The 24410-nt window shown below is 36.4% G+C and overlaps 1 protein-coding gene across 1 annotated transcript in view; it reads right to left on the bottom strand.

The window, feature by feature from the left end:
- Window positions 1-24410, bottom strand: part of Vamp4 (vesicle associated membrane protein 4) — a 33807-nt gene that overhangs the window by 3511 nt on the left and 5886 nt on the right. The window contains exons 3-7 of the mRNA XM_027934941.2: window positions 20860-20906; window positions 14769-14819; window positions 4698-4798; window positions 3464-3543; window positions 815-866 (exon numbers count right to left, since the gene is read on the bottom strand). Of these exons, the coding sequence (XP_027790742.1) occupies window positions 815-866; window positions 3464-3543; window positions 4698-4798; window positions 14769-14819; window positions 20860-20906 (331 nt within the window). The remainder of the gene's footprint in view (window positions 1-814; window positions 867-3463; window positions 3544-4697; window positions 4799-14768; window positions 14820-20859; window positions 20907-24410) is intronic.

The following is a 24410-nucleotide window of genomic DNA, read 5'->3' as shown; positions in this document are numbered from 1 at the left end:
CAATGACCTATGTCCTCATCCCTTTTTATCTTGAGACAGGGTCTCACTAAGTTGCTGAGGGCCTAAATTGTTGAGGCTTTGAACTTGATCCTCCTGCCTCAGCCTCCCTCCTCAGCTGGGATTACAGGTCTGCACCGCCAGGCCAGATGAGACAACTTTTCTTAGTAACAAAAAATAACCTCATAAACATTTTCACATGATTATTCTGAGGCACTTTCAAGACCTACTTAATAAAATCTCTGTATAACATGGGTAAAGAGGGCTTTAAGAAACTCAGATACTAAAAATGACTTGATCTTTAAAAATAATATTAAGGAAAAAAGGAAATAAAGGAGTTATGTTTTAAGGACTGTAGTTCAGTTCAAATCCACAACCAAATAAAACTAAAGACACATCATCTAGAGAATTTCACTGGATCTGTCCTTCTAAAACAACATGCTGGCTGCTAACCGACGCACCTGGAAGCTAACAATAAACAGAAGATGAAGATTTCATCCTCAGTGAACAGGAGCCAGTCCTGGCCTTGAACAAGTCACTTAGCCCTTATTTGAGAGTGGTGATGAGGGGTCAGAGAGGGCTTCCTTTTGAGAATCTGCCTCTTTCCCTGTAGAAATGTACATCTGCATATTCTCAAAAAATTTCACAAACACATTAGAACATTTTAAAGATCATAGATAAGGGCTCCTGACTTAGTTAAGCAAGTCATTCAGTCCTGACATTACATTCTAGGTTAACTGAAAATAATTAAAAGGGAATTAAATGACCTCCCAAACACATAATAACCCCAAGAAGTAACAATCCAGTAAATACTTACTGATAATCACTAGCAAAAGGATAGCAGCAACCAAAGCCATGATGGCTTTTATCTACAACACACAAAAAAGACACATGAAAGACATTGTCTGACTCATTTATAAAGCCTAAAGTAAGGACTATCTGTTTTGCTATCTGCCATGTTACTCTAACTCATTAATGAACAGGTACACTCCTTGAAAGGTTTCAATTTGTTTCTCATATGAACTTGACGGCCGCTTTGCATTCTTTCATAAATAATATTTTGAGTTCCCCAAAATCCAAGTGCTTTGCCTCACTGGACTTTATGCCATTCAAGGCTGTACTGTAAGATACAGTAACACCTTCGTGGGTCTGGACCCTCTGTCTATGTTTCACATATTTGTCTCTGAGGCCAGGAAAAGTATATGATAGCAACTCTGTCCAAGTGTCAGGATGTGATGGTTAGCATGGGCAGTCAATACACAGAGGTCTTCTCTGATGGAGGGGAATATGTTCTTATGAATGTGATCCCAATGGACACCTGAAACCATGGAGAGTACCCAATCCTATATATATTATGTTTTTCCCTAAACATGAATACGTAAGATAAAGTTTACAAATTAGTACAGTAAGAGATCAACAACTAATAATAAAACAGAACTATAACAATATATTTGGAGTAAAAGTCATGGGAATTCAGTCTCTCTCTTGAAAGAGACAATTTTTAACATTTTTGGACCACAGCTGGCTGTGGGTAACTGGAATTCTGAAAAGCAGCATATTTATAGTACATATTCTGAAAGTACAGGAGAGCAATGTTAGTGTTCTCTTCCCTCTTTCTTCATGGTGCCTTAATTTCCATCTCAAGGAATATATTTTGGATTCGTCACGAACAGCCTCACTTAGTAAGTTGCCTAAGATTATTTGGTATCAGTTTTATATTCAAGAGAAGAAACCTTAAGTCAGTTTCCTGTCAGCTACTTGACATTTGAAGTTTATGTTATCTTTCTATATAAAACTGTCATGTTCATCATTTAATCCTAAAATGCATAAATTATAAATTTCAATTCACTGCTGAAATTTATTTTTTTCATCATTTTTATAAATAGTTGATTAAAAATGGTTCATTCAGAAAGAAGATACCCAGTTATTATAAACAGATAAAAATCTAATGAGTATCACAAATAGAAACAGTGATAGTTAATGTTTCTAAAAGTAGAATTAATGGTGACATGTCTATGGCATTCCATTCATGACAGTTAACAAAATGACCCAGGGCAGTTCCTGTGGATTTTATTCACGCGCACTAGGATGGCCCCTTCTTATTGGAGTTAACTGACAACTGACTAGACCACAACTAGTGGTTCAGCAATTTGGACATCAGTCCTATAAAAATTATTCATTATAATAATAATAAAAAAAATAGACTCAGAACTAACGGAAATAGGAGTTATATTTTCAGTAGGGCCCACATTATACTAAAAACTAAAGTTCTTTTTTAAAAAATATGTTTTTAAATTGAAGATGGACACAATAATTTATTTATTTACATTTATGTGGTGCTAAGGATTGAATCCAGTACCTCACATGTGCTACGCAAACACTCTACCTGTGAGCTACAACCCCAGCCCCAAACTAAAGTTCTTTAATCCTTTATTTAACCTGAAAAATGTCTGGACTTTTATGGTAGTTTTTCCACTTTGCCCAAAATGCACATTATTTTGCCCTGTTAATATAAAGCTAGACTTAATTAACTTTTGAAAAAATTTAAATGAAAATATTGGTACTGATTTTTAAACACCTCAATGAACAAGAGTTTTCTGATTACTAGCCATTCTTGACTATGAGGTAAATTCATTTCTATAAAATGTTCTGCAGGAATATAGTAGCATATAGTGATTCTGGTTTTTTTACTTGTTAAAATTTTGTTATTATTTATGTTATTTGTTTATTCACGGAGGGAGGAAGTCATGGCCATGCTCATCATGTCCCATTTTAAGAATAAGTCATCAGTGTCCCATTTTACAGGTAAGGTGCTGGGGTCAAAGGGATCATGCTTGTTAAGTGGAAGAACTGCAAACAAAACAGGTTGTTGGACTTCTAGTCTCAAGCTGCTTCCCAGGACATGGTTGAACATTTAAGAAAATTTCCTTATTTCTCTGGAATAATGAGGGATATGGGATTTTTCTTAATTCCATTTGCTGTAAGAGATTTTGAAAAACACCACTTTTTTTTGGGGGGGGGGTACTGGGGATTGAACACAGGGGCACTTGGTCAACTGAGCCACATCCCTAGCTCTATTTTGTAATTTATTTAGAGACGGGGTCTGAGTTGCTTAGCACCTCACTTTTGCTGAGGCTGGCTTTGAACTCGGGATCCTCCTGCTCCACCTTCCGAGCTGCTAGGATTACAGAAGTGTACCACCACGTCTGGCCTGATAAACCCCTTTAAAAACATTCTTTTAGGCACTACTTGATTCCTTGATTCTTGCCCCAAAAGAATTCATTAATTCAACAAATATTTACCCAGCTCCTTCCACACCCAGGTTCAGGAGACGTAACAATAATAAGCAAGACGGTTTCAGCCCCTGTCCTCACGGAGCTCATCCTGTACAGGCCCCTTTCCTTCCTGTCGTGGACTACCCCTTGAGAGTCTAGCCAGTCTGCCCAGTGTCTTCTGATTCACTTACTTTGCATCCACGCCACCACATTTGCCTTCGAAGTTGTTTGGCTCTGTTGCTAAAAGCAGTTGCATTATCCGATAAGCTTTCTATATCACACAGAGGATGGAGAGAAGGATTAAACGACATAACAGGATTCTTTTATCTAGTCACACAAAGACAAGAAAATATTAATTTCTACTTCTGTAAATTTGTTCCCTCTTAAGCATGAAAACATCCTCCACCCACAAATTCCACCATTCTCCCTAGTTAAAACTAAAAAGCAAAACACAGCTGCAGGTCAGTTAGCTCAGTTCATTTTCACTGTGATATGAGAGACGCATTCCCAGGGGCTGGATGCATATTAAAAAAACTTATAAATGCTGGTGAGAAAATAGTCCTTAAAAAAACAAATACTGGGCACTGGGTCTAATAGCTCAGTGGTAGAGCACCCACCTGCTTTGCATGCATAAGGCCCTAGGTTCAATCCCTAGAACCAGAAAAATCACAACAAAACAACAACAACAAAAACTCGGTACATTGCTAAGAAAAAATTACAAGTGAAGAAAGTTAGATTTTTAGAAAACTGACTGATTTTGAAAGAAAATGTTATGAACTTTTAAAGCAATTAAGCAAGTCTCTTGTCAAGCAAGTCTTTTGGTCAAGCAAGTCTGTCGAGAATTAATCAGGTATTCAGCCGTTCACCATTCAAACAATGTGAGGGACTAACGTGTGCCAGGAACTGTTAGAAGCGCAAAGACTGACATCTGCCAGTAAAGAAAGTCACTAAGTTACCAGAGAACTCATAAGTTACCAGGTATTCTGCTAGTCATCAAACAGTATCTGAGTGCCTAGTGAGTGCCAGGAACTGTTAGTACAGAGGTAACATCGTCAGTAAAGAAAAGTTACTAAAGTTACCATAAAATAAAACTATCAGATAAGTTTGGAAAAAAGTAATCAGATCTTTATGTCTTGAGATCATGAGAAACAAAATCCACATAATGGGGCAAAAGGAAAACGTAGTTCTACTCTTCACACTTCAATAAGAACTTTAAATTCTCTATTCTCAACTGAACAGTAAGGAAATAATACAATAAGAGGATTCAAAGTAAAGGGAGTGAAAATTAAACTATACTGGTCATACATCTAAGAATCAAATACTAATTTCCTAAGCCAAAATTCCTAAATGCTGGCTAGACAAGAGAAGGAAGACAAAAATTGGTAAAACCGATCAATAATATCAAGAAATATGAAGTATCTGTACCTGATTTGTCCTGTAGTTCATCTAGTCTCTCCCCTCTTTCAATTACCTTTGTAATATTTTCTTGCATGACATCGATAACTTCATCCACTTGATTCTGAACACTAGTTTAAAAAAAGATATATATCTTTTAAGAATGTTTACAGTTTTGAAACTTTTATTAAACAACAGAGAATAGCACATTCTAAGAGATTAAACTATAAAATATACGTAAGCAATGTTCTTCCCTCTGTGGCCTTGAGTACTCAAGTAATTAAAAACAAAATGATATCAATTAAGGTAATATTTAACTGAGAGTTTACTTTAGTCCTGCCTCTGACTAATAATGTAACCTACAAGCAGATTAAATGTACTGTCAGGATGCTCATTAACCGCAAAACTTAGTCAAACAGCTTTCAAATAAGGTTTCATGTTCTGCTGAAGCAGCATTCGGACACAATCATAACCTACCTTTGCTGTGTTTCACACACAAAGGCTGACAAAGGTGTTTGCCCAGGTGTGTTAGAAGTTTCCAAAATGGAAATGTAAGGTGTACCCCAGGGGACACTGTTGCCCAGTGAATGTAACACTTCACTGCTCATCAGTTCTCTAAAACAGGGTTAAGACAACTGTGAACACCCAGGAACTTTCTGAAGCACTCACCAGAAAGCAAAAAAGACAATTTCTTTGTGTCTCTTCAAAACAAAAACATTTTTCCTCCTTTATATTAGGTGACAGGGGTCTACTCTAACCAAATTTAAGACTGTTCAGTGAAAACCCAACTTAAAAGTTAACTTTAAGGATCCTCAACTACCTACTGTCACTCAGCACTTAAACACTAGAGAAAGCATTATCTTAATTTAAGAAATAAGTCATGACAATGAAATATTTAAAAGGAGAAACCTATGGCTCTTATAACTCAAAAATTTTTTGAAGTGCACTAGATAATTGGCAACTAAACAAGTATTATATATGCATATTTAAATGAGGACATGCAATTGTGTTTCTAGTTGGAGAATGGGAACTTTCTTCCCATGATTTTTAAAAAATTGGTGCATTATAGTTGTACATAAGATTTGTTATTACATATTAGTACATGCATACACTATAACAATATAATTTGCCCAGTGTCATTTTCCTTCCCCTGGTCTCCTTCCTTTTATCTCCTGATCGCTCTTCCATTTTCATGAGATGCCCTGCCCTCAACGATTTCCCCCACCTTTTCTCTCCTGCTTCCACATAGGAGAGAAAACATGACAACTGACTTTTTTAGTTTGGTTTATTTTGCCTAACAATATGTAGAATGAGACTAGATCCTTATCACCCTGCATAAAAGTCAACTCAAACTAGATCAAAAACCTAGGAATTAGAACATTTTCTAACAAATTACATAAATTTCATTCTTTATGGTTGAATAAAACAACATTTTTATTTATCCATTTATCTACTGGTGGACATCTAGGCTGGTTCCATAGTTTGACTATTGTGAATTGTACTGCTATAAACATGGGTATGCATCCATCACTATAGTACATTGACTTAAATTCTTCAGGATCAATACTGAAGAGTGGTATAGTTGGGTCATGTGGTGGCTCCATTTCTAGTCTCTTGAGGAACATCACATTGATTTCCATAGTGGCTGTACTAACTTACAATGCCACCAACAGTATATAAGTGTTCCTTTTCTCCATATCCTCTCTAACATTACTGTATTATTGATGATTGCCATTCTGACTGCAGTGAGATGAAATCCTAGTGTAGTTTTGATTTACATTTCCCTAATTTTTATGATGCTGAACTTTTTTCAAGTTTGTTGGCCATTTGTATTTCTTCTTGTGAAGGTTATCTGTTTAATTCATTTGTCCCTGTATGTGTGTGTGTGTGTATAGGTGTTAAGTTTTTTGAGTGTTTCTTATATTTTGTATATTAATCCTGTCAGAAGAGTAGGTAGCAAAACTTTTTCTGCCATTCTGTGGTTTCTCTCTTTCATTTTCTTATTTCCTTTGCTGTGCAGAAGCTTTTAATTTGATGGTATCTCATTTATTAACTCTTGGCATTGTTTCCTGAGCTTTAGGGGTCCTACTGAGAAAGTCATTGCCTGTGCCTATGTGCTGGAGTGTTGACTTTACGTTTGCTTCTAGGAGTTAGGTAGTTTCTGTTCTAACTCCTAGGTTTTTTATCTAGTTTGAGTTGACTTTTGTGCAGGGTGATAAGGATCTAGTCCTATTCTACATAAGAATAATCAGTTTTCCACCTGGGGAACTTCTGAAAAACTTTCACAAAACACTTCTCTTCTGTCTACCCCCCTTTTTCCTCCAAACTAACTGAAAAAAATGGGGATGAGGCATGGTCATGTGTAATTTTTAAGAGTTCTACCCTTTGCCTAACACAAACATTTCTTCAAAACATTCACTTTAAAAACACAACAAAGGCCCATTTAGACACAGGTGGATTGGAAAGAACTCTCTATGCCTGATGACCACCTCCCTCCCACGTGATAAGTGTTGTGTGACCCACTGATTATCTACACACAGCGTTCAGGAGCATCCAGCTTCTCAGAGCTCTGTGCCTCCCACACTATAACCCACTGAAGGATGTAAGACTGAAGTTCAACCAAGCAGGGACATGCAGAATTCTCATCTGCCCAAACAGATCTGAAACCGCCCCCCCCCCCCAATCTCTAAGATGTCTTGAGGCAACTCCTAATTATCTAAGCAGAGGGCTGAAGATGTGTATCTTATTAACAATGGCGTTCTTACATAATGAATCAATTTACTCAACAAATAATTAATGAGCACCTATTATGTACTGTTTTAGGTACTCGGAAAACAACAAATAACAAAACATTAATTCTGTTCCTCAAAGAATTTATGTACAAATGTACAATGAAGGCACCGCATTCAAACAGCCTGCTCAATCCCATTACTGTTTTATTTACAGCATTTAACAGTAAGTGCATGTACCTACTTACTTACATACCTCTCCCCACTAGAAGGTAAGCTCAAAGAATGCAGAGATCTTACCTATTTTGTCCATTTACCTAACAACCACAGTACCTACAGGGGTGCTTGGGGTAGTCAATAAATGTTTATAAATAAACATTCAATAAATGTTTGCTGAATAAGTGCGTAATTTAAGTACGAATCCTGCAAAGCATACCTAGTTACTTGAAAGAATCATAAAGCAGTGATTACAGAGCCCTTCATTTAACTATGAAATGGAAGCAAATCCAATGTTCACCATGGACCAATCTTGAAACTTCCAGGTAGTTTTTTTTTCCCCCCATTTAAAACAAGCAATGATAGTCAACAGGCCAAAGTAAGACAGTGTGGCAGGACAGGAGTGGACACAATGTACTACTGCTTCTCCACCGGATCAGATTATTGTTATTATGGATATTTACATACCTATACTACACAATTTTGTTTTAAAAACAAAACCTAAAAGCTGAAGAAACAGCTATAGTCCCAGAGGCTCCATAAGCAAAAGACTCCACAGATAACAGGCACACAGATGAACTGGGACAGAATCCATAAAATTCTAGATTAATTCTTAGATTATCATAAACCTAGGAATTGTACCTCAAGAATATGGTACAATGTAACACATCTCTAATGGGGATATTCCAACATTTTAATTGTTTTATTAAGTGATCAATGAATATTCTCTTCTTCATAGATTACTATCCACTGGCATAACACTCTAGAAACTCTATAACCTTTATTCAGTGATCGAAAATCTCATGTATTTCTATATTTCAAGATGTTTTCATACATAGAACACAACTTTTTTTTTTGACCTTTATTTTATTCATTTAGTTATATGCAGTGCTGAGACTTGAACCTGGTGCCTCACACATGCTAGGCAAGTGCTCTAACACTGAGCCACAACCCCACCCAGGATATACTTTATTTTTTTTTAATATATGACATCAGAATGCATTACAATTCATATTACACATATAGAGCACAATTTTTCATATCTCTGGTTGTATATAAAGTATATTTACACCAATATCCAGGGTCTCTGGTTTAATTCCTAGGTCCTTGATCCACTATGAGTTGAGTTTTGTGCATGGTGAGAGATAGGGTTTTAATTTCATTTTGTTGCATATGGATTTCCATATGGATTTGCATATGTCTCCATCATACATGTACTTTTGGATAATAATGTCCATAACATTTCACCATCATTTCTAACCCCATGCCACCTCCCTTCCCCTCCCACCCCTCTGCCCTATCTAGAGTTCATCTATTCCTCCCATGTTCCCTCTCCCTATCCCACTATGAATCAGTCTCCTTATATCAAAGAAAACATTCAGCATTTGTATTCCTGGGATTGGCTAACTTCACTTAGCTTTATCTTCTCTGACTCCATCCATTTACCTGCAAATGCCATGATTTTATTCTCTTCTATTGCTGAGTAATATTCCATTGTGTATATATGCCACTTTTTTTTTATCCATTCATCTACTGAAGGGCATCTAGGTTAGTTCCACAGTTGAGCTATTGTGAATTGTTCTGCTATAAACATTGATGTGGCTGTGTCCCTGTATTATGCTGTTTTTAAGTCCTTTGGATATAGACCGAGAAGAGGGGGGGTAGCTGGGTCAAATGGGGTTCCATTCCGTTTTCCAAGAAATCTCCATACTGCTTTCCATATTGGCTGCACCAATTTGCAGTCCCTGCAGCAGTGTATGAGTATACCTTTTCTCCCATATTCTCGCCAACACTTATTGTTGTTTGTCTTCATAATAGCTGCCATTCTGACTGGAGTGAGATGAAATCTTAGAGTAGTTTTGATTTGCATTTCTCTAATTGCTAGAGATGATGAACTTTTTTTCATGTTTGTTGTCTGATTATATATCCTCCTCTGAGGAGTGTCTGTTCAGGTCCTTGGCCCATTTATTGATTGGGTTATTTGTGTTTTTGGTGTTTAGCTTTTTGAGTTCTTTATATATCCTAGAGATTAGTGCTCTGATGTGTGAGGGGTAAAAATTTGCTCCCAAGAAGTAGGTTCTCTATTCACCTCACAGATTATTTCCTTTGCTGAGAAGAAACTTTTCAGTTTGAATCCATCCCATTTATTGATTCTTGATTTTAATTCTTGCACTTTATAGGAGTCTTATTAAGGAAGTTGGGCCTAATCCAACACGATGAAGATTTGGGCCTACTTTTCTCCTATCAGACGTAGGGTCTCTGGTTTAATTCCTAGGTCCTTGATCCACTTTGAGTTGAGTTTTGTGCATGGTGAGAGATAGGGTTTTAATTTCATTTTGTTGCATATGGATTTCCAGTTTTCCCAGCACCATTTGTTGAAGAGGCTATTTTTTCTCCAATGTATGTTTTTGGCACCTTTGTCTCATATAAGATAATTGTAATTTTGTGGGTTAGTCTCTGTGTCCTCTATTCTGTACTCCGGGTCTACCAATCTGCTTTGGTGCCAACACTATTCTGTTTTTTATTACTATTGCTCTGTAGTATTGTTAAGGTCTGTAAACAAGTCTGGATGGCGCCTGGCATTTTGCCAGAGGGAGTGGTTTGTGAAGTAACTCCAGCGAGCCATTAAGTGTGGAGATTTCTTATTGGTTGACTGCTGTATCGAGTTTATGTTAATTAGATAAGCTATGTGGAATGTATAAATACCTCTGTTGTCCTACAATAAACGGCTCCCTCTCCTGCTGTATCAATGTACACAAGTTGCTTGTCAACCCCCCGGCTAGTTTGCTGCAGCCGGACTGCGGCATAGTATAGTTTAAGGTCTGGTATAGTGATGCCACCTGCTTCACTCTTCCTGCTAAGGATTGCTTAGCTATTCTGAGTCTCTTATTTATCCAGATGAATTTGATGATTGCTTTTTCTATTTCTATGAAGAATGTCATATTGGGATTTTGATCGGAATTGCATTAAATCTGTATAGTGCTTTTGGAAGTATGGTCTTTTTGATAATATTAATTCTGCCTATCCAAGAGCAAGGTAGATCTTTCCATCTTCTGAGGTTTTCTTTGATTTCTTTAGGGAGAATACAACTTTTGTAGAAGAAAATACTATTTAATATGAAAGATGATTTTTTAGCAAAAGAGCAATAAGACACTTTTCCATGACCTTTTATGTTTCCATGGTAGTTACAACCCTCTTATTTCTATTTTATTTTACATTTGTTTTTTCCTATTATACTATAAATGTAGAAGAGAGAAGCAGACGCTGTCCAGCCCACTTCTTTTCATTTCCCAGCTCATGTGAATCCTGCCTAAGCAAGCATTCAGCAAATACTGTCTAATCTAAATATTTCTGTCATTCAAAAAACACTTATTCAGAAGTTATGTTTTCCATTAAGGATACGTACATGAATGAGCCTGATATTTAGATGATTACAATTTAATGTGGAAAACTGGTATCTGTGATTCTACTAAATGTATTAAGTGCTATTATGGAAGGATGCCCTGGGTATCACTCACGTAGCCTAGAAAAATTCAGCCTAAGTCAGGGATGACATCAAGATTCCATTGCTGAGTCCTGAGGGTACAAAGAATGACCTGGAAGGAGATGGTGGAAAGTAGGAAAGCTCTAGGCTAAGGGAATATATTTAAAAGGAGGAGCTATTTTAAGTACCAAGTGATTAACTGGGTATGGGTGAAACAGAAAATTAAGAACTCAAAGGAAAAGCAAGTTTGTAAAGGAAGGTAAGAGATTTACATCATGACTGTAAGGTCATATGGTAGAAGAAAGGACACAAAAGAGAAAATACCTAGGAAAAGAGGAGCTACAAAGAGGAAAAGGAATTCTTTATGCAGTTTTAAATCTTCTTTGAGTCTGATAGTACAGGATTCCTGAAGTGTCCTCTAATCTAATCATCAGTAGGTAAGCTAGTGGTGTAGTCTAGACAATCATGGGATTTATATTCATTCAGAACCAGACTTGCAATCCAACTTGCCATTTGCTATGCGCGTAACTGTGGAAGTCACCTCATGAGCCTTTTAGTCTTGTATTTTCTCACTTTTAAAATGAAAACGATAAATTGTCTCGCTTGACATGTGATAAATGCCAGTGCTTTTCCATTAAGAAAAAAAAAATCATACTGATGTGCACACGTGCGCGTACACACATACACTCATCCTTAGTTTGTAAATATTTATTTTCATAGTTAACATCCCCATCTTGTGGCCTTTTAAGGTATTGTTGACAAATGTCTTAAATTTATGTTGTATTTTTGCAACTACACATATGTAACTATTATATCATGGAACCATTCTCTGGGGATCTGGACCAAGGCTCTAGTTGAGAGATTCCCTACTGGTAACAGAGAATGTCTAAAGTCACTAAAATGGCATTTGAAGTGTTGTTACTGAATTTAAAAGCAAAGGAAACATTCCAAAGAGAATACAATTTTATATAGACATGTGAATGTTTAAAAAACATTTCCCCCAAAAAAAATATTCCCTAAAACTGGATGGTGTAATTTTTGTGGTATTAATCTATTATCAACATTAATAATTAGTGGTCAAATTAAAATAAACCAATAATACTGCTAATCTATATAGTCAAGAAATGCCCTAAATGTTACAAATTAAGTGGTGATAACTTATCTTTAAAGAAACTGACTAATTCTGCATGCTAAACTAATACCAGGGAGTTTTTTCTTGGGTAAGTGGTATATCAAGCTGTATCTACCACCTTGGTTGGACACAGTGATGAGCCATGTCCCCTTCATGAAGTTGGGCCATCAAGGTTTACTCTGCATTTCAAAGCTGACTTCTAACTAAATCTACTCACGTCTTCAGCTCTACTGTAAGAACTAGTACACTTACTCAACAATTCTTTATTATTTTACAATCCTGTGATCCCAGTTATTGTGGTAGTTTAAGTATGTACGTGTGTGTGTGTGTGTGTGTGTGTGTGTGTGTGTCTGGCAGTTACTAACACACATACATATTCTGTAATGGCAATGGTTTTTAGGGTTCAGCTGTAAAATCATGCTCCACAGACCCAAGAGGCCATATCCTGCACCAGGCTCACTCTGCGGAAGTATATCACACCAGGAACAACCGTGTGGGTAAATAGAGAAGTTACCCTGGCTCCAAGTAGGGAATTACTCTCAGCCATTACTCAATGACACCCTTGCAGCATCCACGTATGCTTGAATCACCTTTCATCTGAGTCCTGGCAGAATATCTTGTGAATCCCGTGGAACACTGACCAAATGAGTGGCTCATGAGGCCATCTCCCGTCAACCTCCATGTCTTCCTGAGGGGACTGACACAGATAGTTTCTCATCATACCCAGGTACTGATGAGGTATAAACTTCCTGCAGGTTCTATCTGCAGACTATAAAAACCACTTAGCTGCAGTGAGAAATAGCTCCTTTGTAATAGGATATACAATGGTATTGCAGCCACTGGGCCCTCTCATTTGGTATCATTTTTGGTGTGTGGGACAATGATCCTAGAAGCTGGTATTTTTGGTTACTCTTCCTTTTGTTATGTAATAAATGGCCTGAACCCAAAAGCAGCTTGTATCTTTACTGGCAAATCAGAAACTGGAAACAGTAAACATTCTCTCTGCTGCTGGTCTAGAAGCAGTGAGTACCATGAGTTTTTCAGCTGCAAGGAAGTGAATTTTGTCAACCACCTGAGCTTGATCATAAGCTTCAAGTGAGCTACACACCTACTAACAGCTTGACCGCAGGCTGTGAAATCTATAGCAGAGGGCACCCCTAAGCAGTGTTTGAACTTCCGGTCTCATGGAAGCTGAGATGATAAATATGTGTTGTTTTAAACTGCTAAGCTTTTGATAATTTGTTATATAGCAGAAGAAAGTTAATTCAGCAAGTCCACTACTCTAATCAACATGTTGGTACAGGCTGAATATCCCTAATCTGAAAATCTCAAATCCAAAGTGCTCCAACATCGAAAACTTTTATTAGAGTGCTGATATAATGCCACACATGGAAAATTCCTCCCTTACATCCTGTGATGGGTTGTAGTCAAAATACGGGCACACTAAAAGTATTGTATAAAATTATCTTCCAGCTATGGATGTAAGAATTATAAATAAATTTCATGTTTAGACTTGGGTCCCATCCCCAATATATTTCATTATGTACATGCAAATGTTCCAAAATTTAGAAATAATCTGAAATCTGAAAGTTTCAGAACCCAAGCAGTTCAGATAAGGGATACTCGGCCTGTACCTTGGTTCTGTATCTTAGAACAAAGTAAGGTCAGGATTAGGCTAAGTATGGATATATTTATTACATCAACGGTACTTGACTAAATCCAACTGCCTCACCAATTCCTACAGACTCCAGTCAGCACCTTTTCAACTATACCCAGAATTAGGGCAGTGGCTATTACCCTTCCTTAGGTCCTGAACATGAGTTACTCAGTTTATCTTCCACAGTTAGTCTTTGCAGGTTGGCTGGTTTCCAGGACCTGGCCTCACGTGACTCACTGCTCTGTCCCTTCCTCTCCCCTTCAACAAGGTCCCATCTTTCTAACATCAGGTACATTCACTACAGCCTGTTACTCATGTCATACTTCTACCATCAAGTAACACACGTACAGCAAAGGTTTTAGACCAAAAATTAGCCATGAAACTAAGATCAATATAGGGATTAGCCTAAATATTAGAGATGAAAAAATTCTGGAAGTAAATAAAAGCTGTGCTACATTAAAAAAAAATCTATTATGATTCTGATAATGGCAATCAAATGATAAATTAAAACCAAAACCCAAAGAGACCTTCAGATTATGCTAAATAAGTGGATTTGACATAAAGCAATTAAGAGAAGCCATCAATTCTGCATTTGCTGAGTTATAATTCCAAAGTGACTTTGTGAAAATATAATTAGGTTTCTATAACCCAGTAGCTATATTGTCTATTTTAGGGGTCAAGATATTTTAGATTTCATGGGTCATAAGGTATTTCTTTGTTTCAATTCTCTGTCATAACTACTCAACTTTGCCATTATAGTTAGAAAGCAACTACAGATAATATGAAAACAAATGGGCATGGCTGCATTCCAATAAAATTCTGTTTACAAAAACACCCCAGTTCACATGAAAATATGGATTTAAATAAGCATTCAGGAACTTACTGCTTAATTTTATCATTTTTAGGTCCAAATCTTGGTCCAGATGGCCCCCTTCTGAAAATAAAATAGCCAGTATATATTAGTAGTGGTCATATCAAACAAAAACAAAAACAAAACCACACATCCATATATGCAATCATGTGAGATACACATGGATCAGTCATTTACCGGAAGGAATGACATTTTACGAGTATTGGTGAACTCCATGATACATAATCTGGTCTTTACTTCACTGGTAGTTACCATTGGCCACAATTACCTTAATTATTCTAAGTGTTAAAACTTTATGAGAAATGAGGACTTATACAACCCTTAGAAATGCAGTTTTTTTCCCTAATTGTTAAACTCTGAAATAATAAAAATAAACTGCCCAGTGACTATGAATACCTTTATAATCAATTCTTGAGCAACTAAAAGTGCAAATCACCTTGAATTTAGGACATTGATAATTAGGAATGTTGATTGAGAGATGAATAGAGAAAACTATTCACTCAAAACACTAAAAAATTTTACGTATGTATTTTGATTACTCATCTTAAATCTACCAACAGCAAAAGGGGGAAAAACAAGAATCTTAAAAATATTAACATTTCTTAAATTATTATCTCTTTATAAAAGTCAAGGGTATATAACCTTAATTCATTTTAGCATTCTCAAAATGGAAATTTTTAGATATTTTAAGTATTTTAATTATCATTTTACTGAAGGTAGTGAATAAGGTAACTCAAAAGAAACAAGGTTCTTAAATTTCTAGACATAGGGTAACTTCTAAAGGAGGTGAAAAAAAAATTCAGTTTGTGACAAGAAAAACATTTTGGAGAAAAAGGTTAAACTGCCTATTAAAACTTATTTACATAATGAATAAATATGAAAATATCAACTTGCCTTAATTCCTCTAAGTTCTTCCTCCAAGTATTTAAAACTGCAATTAAGCCTTAGAATACTGGGCCAGTAGCCAGGCATGGTGGCTGGCGCATGCCTGTAATCCCAGGGACTCAGGAGGCTGAGACAGGAGGATTGTGAGTTCAAAGCCAGCCTCAGCAAAAGTGAGGTGCTAAGCAACTCAGTGAGATCCTGTCTCTGAATAAAATACAAAATAGGGCTGGGGATGTGGCTCAGCGGCTGAGTGCCCCTGAATTCAATCCCTAGTACCACCCCCTTACACACACAAAAAAAAACTGGACCAGTATCTCATCCCAAAGTACAAGTTAAATGTTGAATTCCACAGAGAAAACTAATATTCTAAACCAGAGGAACTACAAATGGGTCAACTGAAAAGCATAAAAAAGTAGTCATTCAATGAGGAAACCGCAAAGTGAGACAGCCATCTGAAAATTATTAAATTAAAATTATTCCAACTACAGGTTAAAAAAAAGCAGCAGTGGCTACATTTGTTTTCACTTATTACATAACATGAGACTTTAGAATGTTACTGAGGAACAAAACAAAATAAAACCCGAACCCAAGGCTGGTTCTTTGATAAACGTCTGGTCAGATCATACAGGAAAAACAGATAGGGCAGCAAGTACAGAATAAGAGAAGACACAATTACTAACAGAAGCAAAGTGGGGACCTCACTACAGACAATTGCACTATAGTCATGTAGGATTTACTACAAAGAGCTGAGTGAAGGACACATGGCAACTCTCTGTCTAACCATGTAATCCTTCTGTAAATCTAGAATTATTATAAAATCATGTAAAAACTCCTACAAAAAAATTTGGGGACTAGATGAGTTCAATTATGAATTCTACCAAATGTTCAATGTAGACACATAGCAATATTACAGAAACTCTTTTGGAAAAGTAAATACAGAACATCTCCCAAATCATTATATGGAGCCCACCTTATCTTAAACCAGTAGCCAGCAATAATATCTCTAACATAAATGCAAAAAATTCTTCACAAAATCTTAACTGATGCCAACAATGGCTTAATGACTACAAATGATTTATTCCAGAAATACAATGTTGGCTTGAAATTTCAAAATTGATGATAAATGACATCATCTATTTCTTAGCAAATTAGGAACAATAGGGAGCTTCCTCAACCTGATAAAAGGCATCTTTAAAAAAAAAAAAATGCAATGAAATCAAACTTAATGGTAAAAAAAAAAAAAAAAAAGGAATGTTTCGCCCTAAGGGAGCTCTGGAAGAGCATTCTCTCTCACCACTTCTAATTCAATATGGTACAGGGGTTTTTGCCAGAGCAAAACAGGAAAGACAAAGAAACAAAAGGCATACAAATGCAGAAGTAAAACTATCTTTATTTGTAGACAATATAATTATTTATGTGGAAAACACAATGGAATTCATAAAAATACTATTAAAATAAATAAGAGAGCTTAGCAAGGTTTAGCATTAATTTACTCTACGTCTACATACTAGCAATGAATAATAAGAAATTGAAAAAATCTAAATGAAATATTTTGTTCTCTCTCATATGGAAGTTGGAAAAAAGAAAAAGAAGATAGGGGTAAGGATCTCATGAAAATCAAAAGTAGATCAGGAGAGGAAAGAGACAAGGGATGGGAGAAAGGGGGAGGGGAGAAGTGCTGGGGAGGGATATTGGCCAAACCATATTATTATACTGTGTGCACTGCACGTATGAACACGTAACAACAATCCCATCCTTATGTGTAACTACAATTCACCAATAAAAATGTGAAAAGAAAAAAAAGCATGAAATACTTATGGATGAATCTGTCAAAAAATAAATAAATAAATAAAGATCTGAATCTGAAAACTAAGACATTGCTGAGGGCCTGGGGTTGTGGCTCAGTGGTAGAGCGCTTGCCTTACAAGTGCGAGGCCCTGGGTTCGATCCTCAGCACCATATAAAAATAAATAAATAAAATAAAGATACTGTGTTCAACTACAATTAAAAAATAAATAACTGAGAGAAATTAAGGACCTTAATAATTACAAAGATAAGCTATATTCATGAGTCAGAAAACCCAATATTGGTAAGACATTAACTCTCCCCAAATGGGTATACTGATTCAATGCAACCGCAACCCAGATTCCAGCAGGAACTTTTGTAGAAGCAAATAAATGATTCTAAAATTTACATTAAAAATTTTAAAGCCCAATTAGCCAAAAGAACATTGAAAAGGAAGTGTAAAGTTGGAGGACATACACTATACTACTTTGCAACTTATTAAAAAGTGACAGTGGTCAAGGAAGTGTGGTATTGATGTAAGATGGACATACAGATCAATGAAGTAAAGAGAGTCTAGAAATAGTGCCACAAGTATAAAGTCAATATTTTTGTCAGTTTTTAAAATTACAGTAAGTACATAACAAAATGTGCCATTTTAATCATTTTTAAATGTAAAGATCTGTGGCATTAAGTGTATTCAATTATTCTGTAACCATCACCACCATTCACCTCCAGAAATTTTTTATCTTTCCAATTAGACACAACTCTCCATTCTCCCCTCCTCACAGCCCTGGCAACCCCCATTCTACTTTGTGTCTCTCTGAGCCTGACTATACTCTAGGAACCTCATCTAAGGGGCATCATGCAAATACTTTTCCTTTTGTGACAGGCTTCTTTCACTTAGCATTCTTTCTTTTTTTTTTTTTTTAATATTTTTTTTTTAGTTATACTTGGGCACAATGTCTTTATTTTGTTTATTTATTTTTATGTGGTTCTGAGGATCAAACCCAGGAGAGGCGAGTGCTCTACCGCTAAGCCACAACCCCAGCCCCCACTTAGCATGATTTCTTTAAAGTCCATTCATGTTGCAGCAGACATCAAATTCCCTTCCTTTTCAACACAATATTAATTTATGTATATTCCACATTTTGTTTATACATTCATCTGGTGCGGGACACTTGGGCTGTTTCCACCTTTTGTCTATTGTTAATACTGCTGTTATAAACATGGGGGTTAAGTAATATTCAAATATTATTTTGAGAATTGTATTTGTCTTCCTTTCAACATGTAGGGGAAGCCGGATATGGAAGCTGGATATTGAGGGGGTGTGCCACTTAGGGTGTCAGGCCCTTTGGAAGGCATGGGAGTGGACATCAGTACATTTTTGGCCCAAAGAGTTGTTATTTCTCACAAGGGCATCTACCTTACATTCAGAAAATCACTTATCTACCCAAAGCATCTGCCCTTCTTTTCAACACTGAGTTCCTAGTAACTACCCTTTCATCTAAGACTTCTCACCATAAAAGGTACTGTAGGCAAGTAGCTTATGGAAAGCTTGTCACCTCTAACAAATTACATCCCCATATTTATGACATTCCTGCCAAAAATAATACAATTTCCTGTATTTGCTTTCTATCCTATAAGCTCTTACCCACTGCTTCATGGGTTTCAATTGATTTTATAAAATGTTTTCATCAAAAATCAGCCTCCACAAAAAAACATGTCACAATATGTTAATGAAGTAGAAGGTAAGCGCTTCCCCTCAGGCAACAATTCCCAGCAAAGACTCTTACAACACTGCTTCACAGACACAAACCTAGGCTGCATGAGAGTGATTTCAAATTAAAACTAAAAGGATTGGTCAGGGGGCTGAGGCTATAGCTCAGTGGTAGAGCACCTGTCTCACACATGTGAGGCACCGGGTTCAATCCTCAGCAACACATAAAAATAAATATAGAGATATTGTGTCCATTTACAACTGAAAAAAAAGATTAGCCAGGTCAAATAGTTTTTAGTACAGTACCATGATAATTCAATAGGGAAAGAATAAACTTTTTCATCAAATGAAATAATTAGATAGCTTACAACCCCACCCCCAAACCCTTCATCCTTACCTCAGCCATGTATAAAAATTAACTTAAAATGGATTACAGGCCTAAATTTAAAAGCCAAGACTATAAAATTCCTAGAAAGACATAGGTGAAAATCATAGTACATTATGTTTGAGAAAGATTTTTTTAATAAGATATAAAGAAAGAAAAACAATATAGAAAATTCAATAAATTGATTTCATCAAAACCCAATTAATCTTCAAATGCTACTGTTCCAAAAATGAAAAGGTTAAGTTACGGATTTGGAGTATATATTTGCAAAGCACATATATATGACAAAGAACTTGTATCTTTCTTACAACATAATAAGAAAATAAGCATGTATGAAACCCTGGGCTTGATTGAATTAGAGCAAAACACATACACACACACACACACACACACACACACACACTCACACAGGAGTTGAACATATACTTTGCCAAAGAAGGCATAATGATGGAAAATAAGCACATCAAGAGATGTTTAACATCAGTTTTCATTAGGGAAATGTAAATTAAAAACACACTGAGATACCTCTACACACCCACTAGAATATCTAAAATAATAAAGATTGACCATATATAGTTGGTTACAATCTGAAGCAACTAAAACTCTCATATAGTACTGGTAAGAATATAAAATAGGGCTGGGGTTGTGGCTCAGAGGAAGAGTACTTGCTTAGCATGTGTGAGGCACTGGGTTCGATCCTCAGACCCACATAAAAATAAAAAGGTATTGTGTCTACCTACAACTAAAAAAAATTAAATAAATAAAAAGAATATAAAATAGTTCAAACACTTTGAAAAACAGTTGTAAATGCACATTAAGTATTTTACTCTTAGATATTTATCCAAGATAAATAAAAGTGTATGTCCACACAAAAACTTTTATGCAAATGTTTACAGCAGCTTAATCTGTAATGTCCCCAAACTAGAAACAACCTAGATATCCATATACAAGTGAATAGACAGATAATTGCAGTATATTCTGCAATGGAATACTACTCAGAAAAAAAGAAACCCAATTATTGATACATGGTTGAATCTCAAAATAATCATGCTGAGCAAATGCAGCCCGTAAAAAAGGGGGCATACTCTATGATTTAGTCTATATAAAATTTTAGAAAATATATACTACAGTGATAGCATATCAGTGTTGCCTAGGGACTAGGAAAGCAACAGATTATCAAGGGGTATGTGGAAACTTTTAGGGTGATGGCTATATTTATTATTTAATTTTAGTGATGATTTCATAGTTTGTATGTCAAAACTCATTGTACACTTTAAATATATGCATTTGATTGTCAATTATACTTTGAAAAAGTTGTTCAAAAAACTTACAGAAAAAAGTCCTCTTCTTCATCTGAATCATCTTCCAAAAGATTTCTCTGTCAAAAAAGAAAAAAAGAAAGAAAGAAAGAAAGAAAGAAAAAGACTTTTCAGATTCAGAGGGCTTATAAAATGTCAAGGAGAAGTAATGAAACAAGTTCTATACTGGTGAATTTCTATATAGTGAATTTCTCCAAGCTTACAGACAGAGGGAAGAATGATCAATCACATTTACTTCAATAGAAGCTAAATGATATGGAACTGTTTACAGACCTTCCAAAGAAAATGCTTATAATTCCAGAATCCTATAATTGATGCTGCAGGCAGTTAGAAAGAAGCCCCTTCTCATTCCTCCCAGTGTCTCTGCATTGGCAGAAATTAACAGAGAACCAGACGGCAGAGAAGGAATGTAGTTTGTGGAGTCCAACTGCAGCAATGGAGGACAAGAGGAGGGTAACCAGAGCTGGGAGCAAAGGCCTAGTAACTGGCTTGGTCCACCTTCTAGCTGCTAAGTCCATAAACAGTACTCTACACAAATCTGAACTCCCACACAAAAACCTTATATTCTTACCTCACCAGATAGGACATTCTTCATTAAAATGAAGTGGTCTCTCTCCGCCCCCCAAATGGGAAGACATGAAGTCCCAAAAGGAGGCTATAGAAGAGCAAAACCCAGACCTTCAGACAAGAACTCAAACAGAATATGATTGCTTGCAGGTAAAATAATGGCTCCCCAAGGAGGCCTATGTCCTAGCCACCAAAGCCTGTGACTGCGTGAGCAAGGGTGTAGGAAGGGACTTGGCAGAGGTGATTAAAGGTCTTCAAAGGGGCAAATTCATGACAGATTATTCATGTGGGCCAGAGCTACTCACAGGGTTCTTATAAAATGGAAGCAGGAGATAGAGAGATTGAAACTTGAAGATGAAAGAACATGATGAGCCCAGACAGGAACTGGGAAAGGCAAAACCCGTTTCTGCCCTGCGGCCTCTGAATGGAAAACAGCCCCACTGGCACCCCGATTTCAGCCCCGTGAGACTCATCTTGGACTTCAGGTCACCAGAAATCAAGATCATAATTTCGTGCTTTATATTTGTAGTTTTTACAGTAGCAATAGGAAACCAATATACCACTCAGGTACCTTTTCTGAGGAAATTGCTCAAAAAATTACACCAGCCAAAAAGAAAATTAAGAACAAACCTCCTAAGACAGAGATCATCAGAGAATCTGATGTGTGGTCAGGTTTAAATGTTTGATGGTAACGTGACGGTGAACTGTAAGTTAGAATTACTGAAAAGGAAAAGGCACAATCCAAGGAAAAGCTTAAAAAGAGCCTAAAACTTTTTTCTAACAAAGCTCTGAGGCTGGGACATGGAGTGTGACCAACATGCCTGTCTCAGGGAGAAGTGGCAGGAAAGAGGGGGAGGGGACAGGGCTAGAGTGAAAGACAACACAACGGAAGGTCACCCGTTTCTAGTAAGCTGATGAAGAACAGATTTAAACATTACTGTTACAATATAAAGTTAATAACAGAAAGAGGAATGGATGGAGAAAGGCAGTAAAATTTCTCAACTGCCTAGTGGTTCCAAGGATAAGGAGAGAGATAAGGAAAAGGAATCAATCTAGGATTGATTATATAAGGATTAAAATACAAAGAATATCCTCACATATATGTAAACTAAATACTCCATAACATGAACAGTAAAACAGTGAAAGAAGGACGTATTTGACCTTCATTTAGCATGTATTTTTGAGCATTTCCCACATGGTTGGCACTGTTCTAAGATCCAAACCAGCTGTGAATGAGACAGACAAGGTTTGACTGAGCGTTCATAGAAAAATGTGACTGTGATAATGCTGTTCAGGAAACTAAAACAGTGACGGGACAAAAGTGATGGTGTGACAACATGAAAATCATTCTCAAGAGGTGAGTGAAATGTAAGCTGAGACCCAAAGCTCCTTGATAACAGAGACAGCCAAATATCAGGGTAAAGAACATCCACTGCAGGCTGAAGGACTACCTGGCACAGGAAAAGTCCAAATGTATTGGTCATCACAATAATGAGTGGTCTGAGTGGCCCTGACAAAAACAAAAACTATATATGATTAGAGTTCAAAAAATTCCAGCCTATATCTGTTTTCAAGAAAATTGTCTACAACAGAGGTCAAAAAAATGAAAAATAAAAAAGTGGTAGAAAAGAAACCTTAGCAAATTCTATCAAAAGACTATCAATCTAAATAGAAATTTTTAGGACATATTAAACAATCAAATAATAATTTTATAATTATAAAATACACAATCCACCAAGAAGACTTAACAGCAATGAGTTTATATACATAACAATATGGCTTCAAATTATATAAAACAAAAGCTGATTAAAGTACAATGATTTATGTCAGGCATGGTGGTACATGCCTATAATCCCATGGCTCAGGATTATAGGAGGCTGAGGCAGAAGGATCTCCAGTTCAAAGCCAGCCTCAGCAAAAGTGAGGTGCTAAACAACTCAGTGAGACCCTGTCTCTAAATAAAATACAAAATAGGGCTGGGGTTGTGGCTCAGTGGTCAAATGCCCGAGTTCAATCCCCAGCACCAAAAACAGAAAAAATATAATGGTTTATGATCCAGTTTATTTGGTTTAGAAGATATAATGTATGTTTATTTTAGTTTTATACTGGAAACACACATGAAAACCAATGCCTTTTACATATCAATGCGATACCACTTCACCCAGCAAGCACTGTTTGAGGGTGTGGAGGAACTGGAACCGTCACAGTGCTGGTGGGAATATAAAACACCATGCAACCATGTGGAAAACAGTTTAGCAATTCTACAAAGGTTGAACATCAGAGTTACTCTAACAATCAGTAATTCGATGTCTAGGTATGTAAGTATAAGAAATGAAAATGTGTTCAACAAAAACTTGTATGCTAATGTTCATAAAAGCAATATTCACAATAGCCAAAATGTCAGGAAAAATTCCAAACATCATCAATTGATGGATAACTAAATGTGGTACATCCATACAATGAAACATTATTCAGTTAATAAAAAGGATAAAGTACTGATACATACTACCACATTGACAAATCTTGAAAACATTATGGAAGTCAAAGAAGCCAGTCACAAAAAGCTACATATTGTATGATTTCATTTATGTGAAAGGTTCAGAATAGCCAGGTGCAATGGTACAACTTGTAATCCCAGCTGCTTGGGAAGCTGAGGCAGGAGGATGCAGGTTGAGGGCCAGCCTCAGCAACGTACAGAGACTTTGTCTCAAAATAAAAAACAAAAAGGGGTGAGGATATAGCTCAGTGGTTAAGCACCCCTGGGTTCAATCCCCAGTACAAAAAAGAAGGTTCAGAATAAGTAAATCTATAGGTTTTTGGTTGCCTAGGGCTGAGGGAATGGAGAGAATGGGGATGACTGCTGAAGGGCACAGAGTTTCTTTTAGGGAGGATAAAAAACCCTAAACTAGACCGTGTGATGGCTGCACAACTTTGTGAATATACCAAAACCCATTAAATTGTACCTTTTAAATGGGTGAGTTGTATGTTATATAAAT

Source organism: Marmota flaviventris, chromosome 12 (assembly GCF_047511675.1).
Source record: "Marmota flaviventris isolate mMarFla1 chromosome 12, mMarFla1.hap1, whole genome shotgun sequence".
Taxonomy (NCBI): Eukaryota; Metazoa; Chordata; class Mammalia; order Rodentia; family Sciuridae; genus Marmota; species Marmota flaviventris.
This window is presented reverse-complemented; position numbering and strand designations above follow the sequence as displayed.